Source organism: Ursus americanus, chromosome 23 (genome assembly GCF_024610735.1).
Source record: "Ursus americanus isolate L20-20 chromosome 23, mUrsAme1.1.p, whole genome shotgun sequence".
Taxonomy (NCBI): domain Eukaryota; kingdom Metazoa; phylum Chordata; class Mammalia; order Carnivora; family Ursidae; genus Ursus; species Ursus americanus.
Window position 1 is genome coordinate 4,498,633 of NC_142149.1, and position 15,634 is coordinate 4,514,266.

The following is a 15,634-nucleotide window of genomic DNA, read 5'->3' on the forward strand; positions in this document are numbered from 1 at the left end:
GTCTACACTTCATGGCTCGAATGGGCACAGAGAAGCTGCGGCCCCTGGAGGTTCCACGTGTGTCCCTTCCATACACACTGTCTCGTGCCATCCTGGGGGTCAGAGTGTGCAGGGCTTAGCTGGAAGCCCTCACACTCCAGATGCTGGCCTCGAAGAAGTATCCTTTCTCCAGACACCACCCAGATGTGCTGTTTCTGGGCTTTTCGTTTCTACATCCTGCAGCCACCCGTCCTACAGGCTCCAGTGTCACATGGTGAGTCACCTCCCAGCCCCGACTGGCCGTTGCCCCCACCAAACGTCCTTCCCGCCCTGCCTTGCCAAGCGCTGGCGACAGAAGCGCGGGGGTGGGGGGGTCCGGGGCCCAGGCCCGGCGTGAGCAGCCAGCCGATTGGGGGTCCCCAAGCCTCTTCTCCTCGTGGCCGGCACGGCCCTCTGTCAGGGGTCCCAGAGACAGAAGCAGATCTGCACCCCCGCTCATTGCAGGAGCTGGCACGTCAACACCATGGGGAACATGCTGCATCGGTCAGTATCCTGGCGCGCGGCAGGTCGGGCGGGGACACAGAGGCTGCCGTGCCTTGTCCTCTGCGTGCACCCCTGCGGCTGAAGTGTCTTCCGGGCTTCACCTTCAGAGCAAGACGCCCTGCACTGCAGGGCTTCACGGGCCCGCGAGAGGCTCACTCGGGGCCCACGGCCGGGCGGCGGGCTGGGACTCTGACCTCACCTACCCAAGCCAGCCCTCTGGACCACACGGTCTGCAGCCCCAAGACCCCCGGAAGGCCTGAAGACCCAGCCCCCTGCCCCCACAGCCTTCTCACGCACCTAAGGACCTCGACCATCTACCTGTAGCCGTTCCCTCATTTAGCTGCTCCCACCTGTCGGACGTTCTTCTGGACTCTGGAGCCATAGCACTGAACACAGCACCTAAGGCTCCTGCTCTCATGCGGCGTGAGTTTGGTGGGGACAGACACCTGGGTCACTTAGGAGGAGAGCGCCAAAGTGCCTGGATGGGCAGTGCCATTTAGATCAGGTAGTCAGAGAAGGGACAGCAACGCCAAGACCTGGGAGAGAATACCGCAGATGGGGAGGTGGCAGGTGCAAAGGCCCTGGGGCAGGGACCAGCCTGACTTGCTCTGGGGGGGGCAGGAGAGACGGCGTTCAAGGAGATTAAACCGATGGGCAGGTGTGTGTAGGTGGTCACAAGCCCGCTCTGTACAAGAGACTGGGCATTGGCAGGGGTGATCTCCCACCTCAGCGCCGGGCCGGGAGTACTGTTCTCTCCATTTTGCAGAGAAGGGGCATGAGCTTCCGAGAAATTTGTCTCCCTGAGACCTCACAGCTAGAAAATCATGACCTGGGATGGGCTGACTGGAAAACCTGTTCTCCTCCCTGTGATGTGCTGTCTCAGCCCCCACCTCCCCACCTGCCCTGAACTCTGCAGAGCTTAGCCGCCCGTCCCTCCCTTGCACAGATCCCTCTGGCCTTGGGCCCTCCACAGTCCCTCCTGGGCGCCGCCTCTCCCCTTGCCCCCAGCACTCCACGCTGGATCTTGATGGTCTGGCTGGGTTCCCTGCCCTGCCACCGTCCAGTCTCACTGTTCTGATTAGGTCAAACCCCCAGGGACACAAACGCCTGAAGTGGGTTCCTAAAGAACCAAGTTGATAGGACATCGTAAACAGGTTGGCCTGAGGTCTGGAATCCTCCCAACGTGCGACGCATCAGCCGTCAGACCCTCCCGCCAAAGGTCTACTCACACCTCGTTCAGATCTAACGTCCTATTCCTGGCAACACACAGTGACAAAGCAAGGGACAGCAAGCAGAAAGGATCAGACAAATCTCAAAGGGGGACACTCCCCAAGTCACCCGGCCCAGTCTCTTCGAAGGTCCATGTCATAAAAACCAAAGGGGGGTGTTCTTGCTCTAGACGACAAGTGACATGAGACACTTGATCAAGGGCAAGGCCCTGTCCTTCATCAGGTCCTGGTTTGAACAGCCAGCTGTAAGAGACATTTGGGGGTAACTGACGGACCCGAATATGGACTGGGCATTAAATGACATCCGGGAATTATGGTCAGTTTTGTTGGTTGTGATAATGGCCTTACATGAAGTAGAAAAACATCCCTGTTTTGAAGATATACTTTAGGTGGAAATGTCACAAAGACAGTAATTTACTTTAAAATGATTTAGATTTTTCCAGAATGAAGCAAGTATGTCAGAGTGTTAGTGACTGTTAAAAACAGGTGATGAATATGGAGGCATTCATAATGTTACTCTGTACCTTTCCTTGTGTTTGAAATTTCACATAATAGCTTTCAAACTTAATGAAAACCAAGTACAGATCACGCAGAGGACGTGGGGCCCAGAATAAATGCACAACAGCAACAATAAAAAGCAATTTGTGGCTCTCCCCCAGGGGGAAGGGGAGTGGCTGGCTTAGAAATTCCATGTGGGTGCTCGTCAGAGGACAGAGCCCTTGAGGACCCGGGGGGCACCTTCTCAGATGCACGCGTCCCACCGCAGAACCTTCCTGGGGTGACCTGGGATGACACAGACAGGGCCCAGGCCCTGGACCGGCCCAGAGGATTCCGAAACTGTGGGGAGGCCACTGTCCCTGGGCAAGAGCGCCCCACCCCAGGACCTCAGCTGTCTTCGTCCCTTTACTGCACCTGCTGGAAGGCCAGGCTGCCGTCCACCTGCTGAGGCTTCCGGCCAAGTTCAAGGCGTTCCTTCAATCACATGCCCCTGCAGACCGGGCCTGGGCCCTGACTCACCTCCAGTCTCCTGGGGAGGATTTTCTCTGTTTTTGGAAGGAAGCTGTCATTTAAGGCTGGCAGAGTCTTCTGGGGCACAGCGCCATGCAGTGTGGGCTCCCCCCTGAGCCATTTCTGTCGCAGAGCCTCTCAGTTGGTCCCCAAAGGTCTGGAGGTATGGAAGCCTTGCCAGGAAGTGTTGATAAGCTGTTGCCTCTGACAGAAGTCACTGGATTGGGAGGTTCCCAGTGACAGTGACCAGCGTAGCGGCCTGCTCGGTCCGTGGGTGCTCCTCGGCCACCGCGGCGTCCTTGTCCACAAAAGGAGGCACAGTGAGCTGTCCCCGTGACAGCCATCCCTGAAAGGACGGAGGATCGTGGGTGCAACTGTTAGCCCAAGCTCAACACGGGGGCCGTGCATCTACCTGGAGGCCCAAAGGTGCTGGGGAGTGAGCACGCCTGGCGCTGGCCAGGGCATAACGCGAAATCCCCAGTCAAGGGCTGTGTCTCAGGAGGGAGTGCCGGTCTACGGGGCCAGGGTCACTGATTTGTACCGATCTAACGTAATTCAGCGATAGACATCGTGGAGGGCCGACCTCTCCACGGTGCCTGTGTTCATTAGCTGGTCTCTCAAATATCCGGTGACCCTCGAGGCAGCCTGAGCCCCTTGTCGGGAGGAGCCCCGGCCGCCGGCTCTCACTGGGTGCATGGGCAGGCCGGGGTTTGCTCCCCCACCTCTCTGTCTTCCCCTGACACCAAACCCGTCTCCACTGGCTGTGAAAGGATGCTGGCGGGCAGCACGGCCCTGCAGAGAGCCCGCGAGCGTGCCCGGCGGGGCTGGGGCTGGGCCAGGGCAGAGGCCGCGGGGTCCCAGCCGCAGCGAGCATGCTGGAGTTTCCAGCCAGCTGTGATCAGCTCCGAGGGTGTGCCTGCAAGGCCCCCAGCCAGCCTGGCATCACTGTCGCGCTCTGTGTCCTCACCGCGGTGGACGGTGCTAGAACTCTTCCATGGACGTGCCAGGCCCGACGCATGCGAGCTCGATTCACCCAGAGAATAACCCTCCTGAGACTTAGCTTTAGGTCTGAGAGCCCCCCCAGAGCTGAGGACTGGAGACCCCGGGCGCTCGCTGGCTCCTGGCAGGAAAATCAGCTGCACCGGGGCCGCCTGCATCTCGGTCGCCAGACGTGCAGCCCGGCGTGCGGTCAGCCTGCGGTCAGGAGGCGGGTCCCACACCGCAGAGCCCGGGGCTCCCGGAGGAGCTGGGACAGATTCAAGACCACCCCCCGCCCACGTGGCTCTGCCAGATGGCATCCAAGGGAGGCAGGAAACCAGGCTGAAAATAGAACCAGTTTGCTCCTTTGAGGGTAACGTCCCTCCGACTCGCACGTCGTGGGCCAGCGCCGCTAACTCGAGGCCTGGAAAATCAAATGCGTGAGTGAATCTATGTGTCCTGTTCTAATACAGACAAACTCAGTCCTTAGGGTGTGCTGGCCCTCCCCCTGCCTAACACCACACACACCCACCCACCCACCCACATACACACACACACACACCCCGCTTCTATCCCCACCTCCAGATAAACGTGTTCATGCTTTAAGAAAATTCCACCCCGTGCTGAATTTCATTTATTAAACCCAAAATCAGGACAATCCGGCATCACGAAAGGATTCTTACTGGGGGTTCCTTTCAACAGCCTTTCCCCGAACGCAGCTGAACACACTCTCGAATATCCTGGGAAGGTGCTCACTGAGCAGACTGTGGGCCACCAGGGTCCCAAGAGGGGCTTGTCGTGCACCTGGAGTTTGCAGTATTTCTCGATGACGGTGATGACGAAGGCACCACCGTGAAGCTGAAACAAAACAGCCAGTGTGAACGCTGGCATCGCTGGGAGGGGAGCTATTCACGATGTCGTCCAAATGTCCAGGCTCCCCGACTGGAAGGCTGTGTTCTCTGTGCAGGAGCAGGCGGGAGAGGGTCCGGGTCGGGGCCTGGCGTTCAAACGCTCTTGGCTCTCTGCACCCCCACGAGGTTAGCTTTCTGTCCTGCCTACGCTTTCATGATCTCTGTGATTTCCAGGGGAGAACTGGACCCTAGATGAAGTCGTTACACCTTTTGTTAAAATCATGCTCGTCACATCTGCTGCTGCACGTGCAATGGACTGAGCACCAATCTGGGAGCCAGGGCAAGAGGTCAAGCCCCAGCTCCACCACCATGGACTCGCTGTGTTACTTTGAGCAAATGCCTTAACCTCTCTGGGCCTCAGTTTCTTCCTCCCAGGCCTAAGAGTGTTGGATTAGAACCGTGGTTCTCACCAGGGATGGCTTACCCCCCAGAGGGCAGTGAGCAATGTCTGGAGACATGTGTCACAAGTAGGGGATGCCTCCGGCATCTAGAGGGGAGAGGCCAGGGATACCACTGGACATCCTACAGTGAACTAGACAGCTCGCACAGCAAAGGATTATCAGCCCACAGTGTCAACAGTGCTGAGGCCGAGAGGCCCTGGAGTAGACAAACCCCCGCCCATTCCAAGTCAAGACTGGGCTCTTGGGACGATGGGACAGGACATGCCTTCCTGGGCAGGATGCAAACTGGGAAAGTGGAGAAGGTTCGCTGCCCTTCCTCCACGGTCCTTGAGGCCTTCCAGAGAGCCTGGTGACCTCTCTCCGGAGCTTCCTGCGCTCTGGGAAGAGCAGAGAACAGGTGAGGGCTGACGGCCAAGAGGGCAGCATGTCCCATTTGGAGATCCTCAGAGTGTCGGCGACCGCGGCCCAGTCCATCCTGCCTCTGTTCATTTCCTTAACAGTGGCGACCGGCCAGGCTACCTGACAGGACGGGGCCCCTGCAGGCGACGACCACAACGCCCTTGACAGCGATCCATGTTCACTTCGTATTCCCAGAGGCAGAGAGACCCGTCTTCCTCTAACGACAACCCGGGTGCCTCGTTCACACGTGTACTGGGAGCCAGAGCCGGCGAAGGATGGCCACGTCCCAACGCCCCGACGCCCGTCCCCAGCCGAGCAGGCTGGCGTCCAGACAAGTACAGAGAAGTGGCCCCGCTTGCAGTTTGTGTCTCCTCCAAACAGAACCAAACAGCTTCTTGGGAGACACGCTCAAGTGTTTAAAACTGAGGCAATAAAATAAATCAGTGTTCTCGGAAGACAGCCTGTTGGGTCCTAGGCTGCGCGTTTCTGCTGAGTGAATGCTGACCGGGACCGCGGGCGGCAGGCCCAGGGCTGCACGCCACATGCACAGACGGCAGGCGGCCCCAGACGCGGTCCCCACGAGGGCGCCCTTGGCCATCGTGGAAGGTGTCCAGGGAGGAGGCCGGGGCTCGCGGGCATTCACGCTGCAATCTATTCCTGCACGAGTTCAACACTTACAACTGTCTCGTTGTCCACAGATGGCTGCCCAGCTGGCTCTGCCTCTCCTGGCTACCTGCGGCCGTCCACCCCGGCTCTCCTGCCCCGACCGGCTGGTCCCTACGCATTTCTCAAGCGGGTTTTTGTGCTTTTTTTTAAGATCTTATTTTTAAGTCATCTCCATACCCAACAGGGGGTTCGAACCCACAACCCCAAGATCAAGAGTCACGTGTTCCGCTGACTGAGCCCGCCCGGTGCCCCCAAGAGGGTTCTGAAGAGCTGGAAGTGGGTTTTGTCCTACAGCCACCAAACCTGGAGAACCATTTAGGTTCATTACATCATTACGTCACTCTTTACACAAACACCAACATCAGATGCATCAGAGACGTACATGTAAAAAATAAAACCACGAAAGCACCTGAAGAAAACAGGAGAATTTCACATGGGGAAGTCCCTTCTGAATAAGATGTAAAACCCAGACGCTCTGAAGGAAAGGAAAAGAAATCTGATGTCATAAGATTAAAATTTTCTACTCAAAAACAAAGAGCCCAAGCCACATGACAAAGAGAAGACCACTGCTCCCATCTCATTCAGAGTTGGAGCTGCAAGCTGGTGGCCTTGCAGGAGCCACAAGGTCTTTTGGGGCCTGGCCGCCCCGCCCCCCACCGTTGGCCTCCACGCCTCTGTCAGGATAAGCTCCTTTCCGCAGAGGTGACAGCAAACCCTGATGTCACAGAGGCATTTACTTCCCACTCGCACAAGGTCCCTGAGGGTCATGCAGCTCTCCAAGGCAGCAGCCACACCACGCGGTGACACCGACCCAGGCCGCCCTGGGGAAGTGCTTCCCGCACCCCCAGAGGTGACATCACCCATTGGCCGGAGCGGAGCACATGGCCCCTGGGAGGTACAGGCGGTCCTGGTACCTGGTGAACTGAGGTTTCTCTGCCACAGCCCTCCTGCTGAACAGATGCCTGTCCCATGGCCGCTGCGTTAGTGCCTCCCTCCTTCTAGAATGTTCTCCTGGAAATCCGCAAGGCTGGCTCCCTCACCTCCTTCAAGTGAGGCCTTTCCTGCTCACCCGGTTGAAGACTGCGACCCCCCATGTCCACCCCATTACCCTGTCCCTCGCCACACTTACTTTCCTCTGGGCGCACGTCACCACGTGGGACAACAGTCAGGAGAACGGAGATCATCTTAGCTGTTCCAAACAAAAGGATTTAATATAGGAAGCGGGCTACTCAGGTTTAGAAGAAGAAAGGCACTCAGCCGGCAGCAGTGGGGTTTCTGCAAGCTGGGGCTACAGAGTGGGACACATGAGCAGCCGCGGGGCCTGGGGGGGTGCAGTCTGAGGGTCACACCACCAAGCCACCCCCACCCTGACCCCATGAAGAAGCTTCTAGTCTAGAACAGGGCAACAAGTCAGTTCCACGAAGGTCTTGGGGTTGCACAGAGTCCGTGCAGGGTTCATAGGAGCATGAAGAGCTTTCTGGGGTCTCCTTTCTGGGGGAGTCAGGGTTCCAGGTGCCGGGAACAGCAGGGACAAAGGCCTGGGGCCCAGGCAAGTGTGGGGCCCAGGAAGGAGAATGGAGCCGTGTGGGGCCAAGGAGGCCCAAGTCCACTGCCAGTCCAGGCTCAGCTCAGCTCCTTTGACAAACAACACGCCTCCGGGAAAAGGGATTCGCATGGATTCCGCTGGGGAGCTTTAGACATGACTTTCAGAGTCAACAAAGAATAAATTAATTTATCCATCCACTCCATCAGAGAACACTCACGTGCCTGGGCCCAGTCGGAGGCCATGAGTAAAGGGAACAAGTGAGGGTCTGGCCCGTAGGTCTGCCCTCTGCACCCCCAGGACCAGGTGGGGAGGCTGCCGCCATCATGAGCCTGCTTTCCCTGGGCCAGCCTGGTCTTTTCGCCCAGCCTCTAGGCGCTCCCTCCAAGCCCTCCTCAGGCTGGGGGCCACAGGGAGGGCTAAGCCAGAGATTCTGTGGCACGTGGTGAGCATTACTTAGGCAGAAAGGTAAGGTTAGGAGAGATTCACTGGAGGTAGAAGGGTATGGAGAGGAAGACCCCCCCCAAAGGACAACGGGGCAGCTCAGGAACAGTATGGCCTGAGCACAATCCCTGGGCACCTCTCTCGCATCAGCACAGGGACCCCTCTGCCAGATGCTTCCCCGGGGCAGAGGGTGTGGGCCAGCCAAGCAGGGGCTGTCACAATGCCTGACACCCCCCAGCTCCTAGCCTCAGCAAGTTAAGCCAAGGCAGGCACGTTGAAGCGTTGGGAACAGACTCTGACTCACTAAAGACCTCCAGGGGCCTCTCCCCACATAGCCATGCAGGCTTCTAGAAGCAGAGCGTACCGTGCTCCTCTGAAGCTCGGGCTGAGCTGAGGGCTGGCACCTCAAGACAGCGAGTGTGATCTGAGGGGCAAGCACCCCGCAGACTGGCCAGAGCCCCCAGGCCCAAGGAAGCAGCAGCTCCCGGCATGAAGCAGGGAGTCCCGACAGGGACATCCCTTCCACAAACCACCGAAGGGTGCTGAGCTTTACACCTGTCCTGGTGCGCAGTGGGTCAGCACAGACCCAGCACACCGCCATGCGGACGCCAACACCAACACCAACGCCGGGGGCACAAGAGGGCAGTGACATCCCTGCAGGAAGAGCTCGCGGGCACAGCTCCCAGGGCGCCCCTGGCAGGGCTCAAGGATTAGCGCAGTGGGGCAGGGCGGGTTCTCAGAGGCGTTCCAGCCTCTGGGAGCAGGGCCCAGGGCCATGATTCTTTGAGGGGTCCATAAAAATGCTTTAGTTTCTTTTAAAATGAGAAAGGGCAACCCATTCGGGCCCCCTCTCACTCTAGAGCTTTCTATCTGTTCTTGCCTTCACTTCATAAACTATCACTCCACCCTCCTGTGCCCCCAGGTTTCGTTCTTCGACTCCACGGGCCGAGAACCCTGCGGCGCTCACCCCGCTGGCTGTCGTCCGGTGTCTCTCCAGGCCCACTGCAGAGGACGGGCTATCTGGAGGCAGCTCTGTCATCGCAGAGGCTGTCCTCCGCAGGGCCGTCAGGTTCAGTCACTTCAAGCGTCCTTCTCGTGTCCAGGCTTTAAGTCCCGTCTCCAGCCGGGCCACTTGCCCCCTGAACATACCCGGTGTCTGTAGTTTGCGAGGGGTGATATCGTCCTGCAGAAATCCTTCCGTGAGAATGGAGACACTCCTACGGACACACAGCGTATGATTTAGAAACAGTGACCCCCGGGGCGCCTGGTGGCTCAGTGGGTGAAGCGTCTGCCTTTGGCTCTGGTCATGACCCGGGGGTCCTGGGAGCAAGCCCCGTGTCAGGCTCCCTGCTTAGTGGGGAATCTGTTTCTCCCACTCCTTCTGTCTGCTGTTCTCCCTGCTTGTGCTCTCTCTATCTCTTTCTGTCAAATAATAAATAAATAAAGTCTTTAAAAATAATAATAAAACAAAAAGAAAAAAATGAGTATCTTAATGCTCAGTATATAATGGATTCAGGCTGGATGACACCCATCTTTATACCAACCCGCTTGTGAAGTATACTCGTCAACATTTTTTAGTGAAATGGGGCAAAGGTGCAAGGGCCTGTGGGGCTGGTGTCCGCAAGACCAGAACCTACAAGAACTCATCCCACGTTCACTCCACAGATGCTCTGGGGGGTGTGCCCCGTGCCAGGCACTGTCCGAGGCCCTGATGGGGACAGAGGCATGAGCACAGCAAACACCCCACCTCATGACCCCGCGGAGCTGTGCCCCCCTTGTCTTCTGGCTGGTCAAGCCCCCCCCCCCCCAGAGGGTGATGCGTGGGGAAGAGAAAAAGTGCCAGAAAGACTGGGTACAGCTCTCCAGGGCCCGCTGGCCCCCTCCACGGCCCCCAGCTCCAACAGGTGTCCAATCCAACAAGCTATCTGTCCCATTCCGCGGGCACTGGGGCGGAGGGGCAGTCGGGTGCCGTGTAACCCCCACGACCCCCTGCAGCCCTGTGGCCATCTCACTCCCTCTCAGGAAGAGGGAGAAGCGTGTGCCATTAAGCTTCCTTGTTTTGCTTCTAACTTCGAGCTGTTCTTTCTGGCCTCTCCTTTAGTGGCGTGTCCTCCGTCCGATGTCCAGCGTGCTCTCTTCCCAGAGGGGCCCTGTAGGCACGGCAGGCACTGGTGTGTCCTCGGCCTGGGCACAGCACTCTGCTCCCATGGCCTAGGCAAGACCACAACTGCACGGAATGCCTCACGTTTGCAGAGCACTTGGAAGTGAACACTGGCTAATCATCATTTGCGGGTTGTATCCTGACAATGACCCCAACGAGATGACCTGCCTCGTCCCATTTCATGATCAGCGACAGCAACAAGATGGAAGGGACTTTGGAGGTCTCCCGACTTGGCCTTCACAGGGAGAAGCAGGGCTCGGGGAGGCGAAGTGGCTGGCCCAACGTCCCCAGCCTGCTGGACTCGCAGCCACCTGCTCATGTACAGCCCCCTCCCCCCTCCGGGCTTGACCATCCTCAAGCCATAAGAGCCGTAACTAGACCATTCTAGACTTTCCCAACTCGGCTTTGACAGTCCATAATATTATTCTACATTCAGAAAAATAAACCTATTGATGGAAAAAAAACCCAAACCAAAACACATACACAGAAACCAGAGAAAGATGATTCCAGATTAACCAGGTTTTTTGGTAAAAGTCAAAGGCTTTGCAATTCCGGGGTCCTGGAGCACACTTCTGAATTATGTATTAGTCAGGGTTCTCCAGAGAGCTGGAATCAAGGGAACACATATACAGAAGGAGAGCTGATGCAGGGAATAGGCTCGCAGGATTATGGAGGCTGACAGGTCCCAAGATCTGCAGCTGGCAAGCTGCAGACTCTGGAAGGCTTGAGGGTATTTTCTGGTCCAAAGGCCAGCAGGTTTGAGACCCACAAGGAGACGACTTTGTAGTCCAAAGGCAAGAAAAAGCTGGTATCCCAGTTTGAAGACCATTAGGCAGGAGGACTCCTCTCTTCCTTTGGGGAGGGCAGCCTTTTGGTCTATTCAGGCCTTCAACTGATTGGATAAGGCCCACCTGCATTAGGGAGACCGATCTGCTTCACTCAGGCTACCCATCTGACTGTTCATCTCATCCAAAAAAGCCCCTCCACAGAAACACCCAGGACAATGTTTGACCAAGTCTCTGGGGACCGTGAGGCCCGGCCAAACGGACACATTAACTAGGGCACCCCTTCTGAGAGATTTCGGGAGACACGGGGGCTGGAGAATGTCCACCCGGGGCTCTGACTTGCAGAGCGGAGCTGGAGAAAGGACGGCATCACCACCCCAGCTGGGGACGGGGGATGCTTGTCTCCCGTGTGGCCACAAGATGGCGCCAGGGGAGGGCCTTCCCGGGCCAGAGCCGAGACTACCTTCCGCTTCAGCTGGACGGCAAGGCTCCCCCGGGGGCTGAGCCTGGGTTTCACTCTGGCTGGAGCGCCAGGACTGTCGGACTGTGGGTGTGGACTCGGTTCAACTCCACCGACACCCACACTGCTCTACAGAGGATGCTGGGAGCGTCCTCCTCCCTGCGGCCGGCCGCTTGGCCCTCGCTGGTTCCCAGAAATAGCCCAGAGGGCAGGCAGCAGACGGCTCTCTCCTTCCTGGGTCACAGGACGCAGGGCAGCGGGGCTGGGGCACGCGGGCTCAGTATTTGCATATCTGAGGGCTCGTGACTGTCTCTCCGTGGGTCAACACGTGTCAACACGGGTCCCGGAGACTGGGTTCCTAAACCCATAGGCAAGGTCGGAGCGCAGGCCAGGTCCGAGCAAGAGAGTCGTGTGACACAGGCAAACTACGTGTCTGAAGCCCTAACTAAAGACACCACCCCCCACAGACCTGCGTGTCGTAAAATAAAACACGGATCCAGAAAAGCGCACGAGTCCAAACAGTGACTCACGCTCGGAGCTGCCGCAGTCCCCCACACCCACGGGGCTTCTCGTGACGACGGCATGTCAAGACCACCACGGGGCTGGTCCCGCACAGACACGTCCGTATCACAGAGCAAGCCTCTCAGATTCACCAGGCGATCGCTGCCACTCATGCGGTTACAGAACCCAGAGCCTTTTGCGTTCGCTGCCCCTGTTCCCTGCCTCGTGTTTAAAAAGTCACCTGATACAGACACAGAGCAGTAGCCAACACGCACCAGCCTCTCCCCGTCTGCGGCCTTGCTGGCCTCGGGCCTACAGACGACACAGCCCGAAAGCCCCCCGTCCTCGGCGTCCCCCTGCACCCTGAGGCTCGGCCTCCCCAGACTTGGCAGGACGGCGTGCGGCCACCCGACCTCGACGTGCTGCGTGGACACCGCATGCAGTGTTGCTGGATAGAAATTCCTGGGCTCCCTCTTTCTTTCCTTGAAAATCTCGATGATTCCATTTCTTCCCCCATAAAGCTCAGTTTCTGGAAAACCTGATCTCCCCCCGGATGCCTGTCTCACCAAAGTACTTCTCGGTACTGGGCTTCCCACTTTGCTCGCCTTCAGGCCGTGTCCCCTTCTCTTCACCTGTCCTTCCTGATTTGTACGATTTTCCCCTTTCGGGCTCTTCTCTTAGATACTTAACTGTGGCATTTTTCACTTTGGGTCCTTCTAACTCCATCGCAATTTCTGAAGTGATTTCATTCATTTCTAATTCTTGTCACTTCGTTTCTGAACTTTTCTCATGCGTTCATGTCATGTCTACTCTCTTGAAAAAACCCAAAACACAGACTCTCACCCCCAGAGGGCTGGTGGTCACGAGGGGCCGGGGAGGACGAGGCACAAGCTTCCAGTCATAAAGCCGGTCGGCCACGGAGATGAGAGGCTGGGCGCAGGGATGTCAACGACACCATGGCAGCGTTGCACCGCGACAGGCGGCAGCCACACTGGTCGTGGCGAGCACGGAGCCACGCACAGAACCATTGAATCCGTAGCCGTGCCCCGAAACTAATACAACACTGTGCGTTCACGACACTTCAATTAAAGAAACCGTTTACATTGCCGGCTTTGAAGGCGCATCTTTCTGCCTTTCCTCGTCTGTAGGATGCTCTCCTCGTTCTCAGCTTCATATGGACTTGACTTGGGTGCTTTTCTGATGCTTATTTTTATGTGAAAGGCTGTCCAAAACGTTCAGATGAAAGGGGCTTCAAGAAAGCATTTCTAATTCTACAGAGCTCCCTCTTCTGTTTTTGGGAAGTTTAACAAATGCGTCCTTTTGCTTCCAGAGCTTTTCCGGCCCCTGCCCTGCCTCAGCCTTCTCTCCTTCCCGCAGGCCCCGTCCTGCTTAGTTTTCATTCCACTCCTGGAGGCTTCCCTCAGCGTGGGACCCCTCCTAGCAGGGAGCCCCGTCAGGCCGTGCTGGCGGCTCCAAGGGCCGACCCGACCGCCCCACAGACCCCTCACGGCCATCAGGAGGGCTTCCCTGGGGCCCTGCTCCTGTCCATGAGGCTGACCACTGTTGGACCCTGCGGCTTATGACTGTTGCGGGTCTGGGCCTCTGTTCGGGCTTTGTGCAGAACCGCATCACCTAGTTTGGCTGCGAATGTGGTCCGTGCGGGTTTTCATCGTGGTAGAAAATAAGTAACAAACGTTGCCATTTTAACTCTTTTCAAGCCCACAATTCAGATGGCCACAAGTTTAAGGCTCTGCAGTCTAGCTGCTATTTTTACACAGGATGCTGCTAACCTGCTTTCCAAAGCCCTCTCAAACAAAACTGATTCACTGGGGGGCGCCTGGGGAGCTCAGTCAGTTGGGCGTCTGCCTTCGGCTCAGGTCAGGATCCCGGGGTCCTGGAATAGTGTCCCATGTCGGGCTCCCTGCTGAGCTGGGGGTCTGCTTCTCCCTCTCCCTCTGCTGCTGCCCCTGCTTGTGCTCTCTCACTTGCTGTCTCTCAAATAAAATCTTAAAAAACAAAAACTGATTCATTGGTTTGTCATGACATTTTATGAGAACACCTCTGCCTGGACCAGAGAACTGACAGGTGCCCTACGCTTGTGTTCAGGTATGAAATGAAGTGACATGTTTAAGGAGAAATACACAGTCAAGGTCTGGTGGGCCAACAGAACGGTGTGACTGTGGTTTGGGACATCCCACGTTGTTGCCACGCTCTGAGACGGCTGAGGGACTGCGGGCAACAGCTGCTCGCCTGTTTCTCCCGTTGTCACGGTGAGAAGCTGATGCTAAACCAACAGCTTGGTAAAAGCAGGCCTGACTCGAGGGCTGGCAGAGAACTCAGAGCAGGAAGGGAACTGGCATAAGCCCTGCCCTTCCTCCAGCAACACGCTAAGGCGTCAGGAAGGCACGCAGCTGGTGCTGAGGTGGGAATGACGCGTTACCTCCCTTGACTGCTGACAAGCTCAAAACTCAGACGGGGCTACGGAAGTGCGGACATTCACGCACCTTCCCGCCACCCCACATCCTGGTCCGTCCCCTCAGGCAGCTCCCACAGACCCTGACCAGGAAAGCAAACAGCTCCTGGCCGGAGGCACGCAGGCGGTGAGTCTGTCCTGGCCTGCTCTGCCCTCCTGGGCCCTGCCAGCCCTGCACACCACTGGCAGGCAGCCGGCGACAAGGTGGCCCGAGTTTCTGAAGGTCTACACCTGCCCATTTTCTTTTTTTCTGAAGCCACGTGATTCAAGGATCCGTTTTATTCCTGAAGAAAGTGTCTCAGGCAGCATATGCCACGAGCCGTGTTTGGCCTCATGGAGTCCAAGGAACACTTCCTGCAGCAGCGAGCGAACTGTGAGCGCTGGGTGTCCTCTGTGGGTCAGCCGCTCAGAGCTGCGATCTGCCTGCTGGATCGCCCGCGCTCCTGCAAAACGGTCCCACACAAGAGACGCTCTGCGCTGGAACTTCTAGAATCCCAGAGCCCTGGCTTCAGATTCCATCCGCAACCTCTAAAATCTCCTAAGAATGTCACCCTCTCCAAGGGAGGCTGCCGCTTCACATCTCACAGGAAGAAAGAGACATTCTCTTCTTTAAACAGTTCACATTTATTATTGGTAACAGTAAAAAAATCTTTTAAAGACTATCAGTATTGTATTACCAAGAGTGAGGTAATATGTTTACAAAACATTTACAGAATTTGATATGCAAATAACGAATTTAAGAAAAAAAGTGAGTTAAGACACTAGTAATAGAGGGGAAACCAAAAGAACCCTTAGTACAGAAAAAGGTGGAGTGTGAAAAGTGAGGGCACTGGAAGCAGGCGCGCAGTCCGGTCTGCGTGCCCGCGGCCCCTCCAGGGAGAAGCAGGCGCGTGTCGCTCGTGAGCAACCCTGCAGGCGCCTGCGCAGTGATGTGCTTTGAACTCAGAGACCCGTTCAGCTCTCTGGGGACAAGACAGTGCCACTTCTGAGTCAACTTAAAAGGAACACGTCTTCGGACTGGGGGAGGGGGGGATGGCTGCAACTCAAACAGTTCTACAAACATCCCTGGGCTGAGGTGGACTGTGGAGGGAAGCGTTTTCTTGGCAGCTGTCAGCAAAATCGCCATCTGAGACACAAAGAAAGAGAGAAAGAA

General features: G+C 56.9%; 1 protein-coding gene across 2 annotated transcripts in view; it reads right to left on the reverse strand.

The window, feature by feature from the left end:
* Window positions 1-15,082: 15,082 nt before the first annotated feature.
* The window catches only part of SEC14L1 (SEC14 like lipid binding 1), a 47,080-nt gene continuing 46,528 nt past the window's right edge, over window positions 15,083-15,634 (reverse strand). For both annotated transcript variants that reach the window (XM_045813938.2, XM_045813939.2), the window contains one exon: window positions 15,083-15,607. In XM_045813938.2, coding sequence (XP_045669894.1) covers window positions 15,592-15,607 — 16 coding nt within the window. In that variant the 3' untranslated portion in view covers window positions 15,083-15,591. The remainder of the gene's footprint in view (window positions 15,608-15,634) is intronic.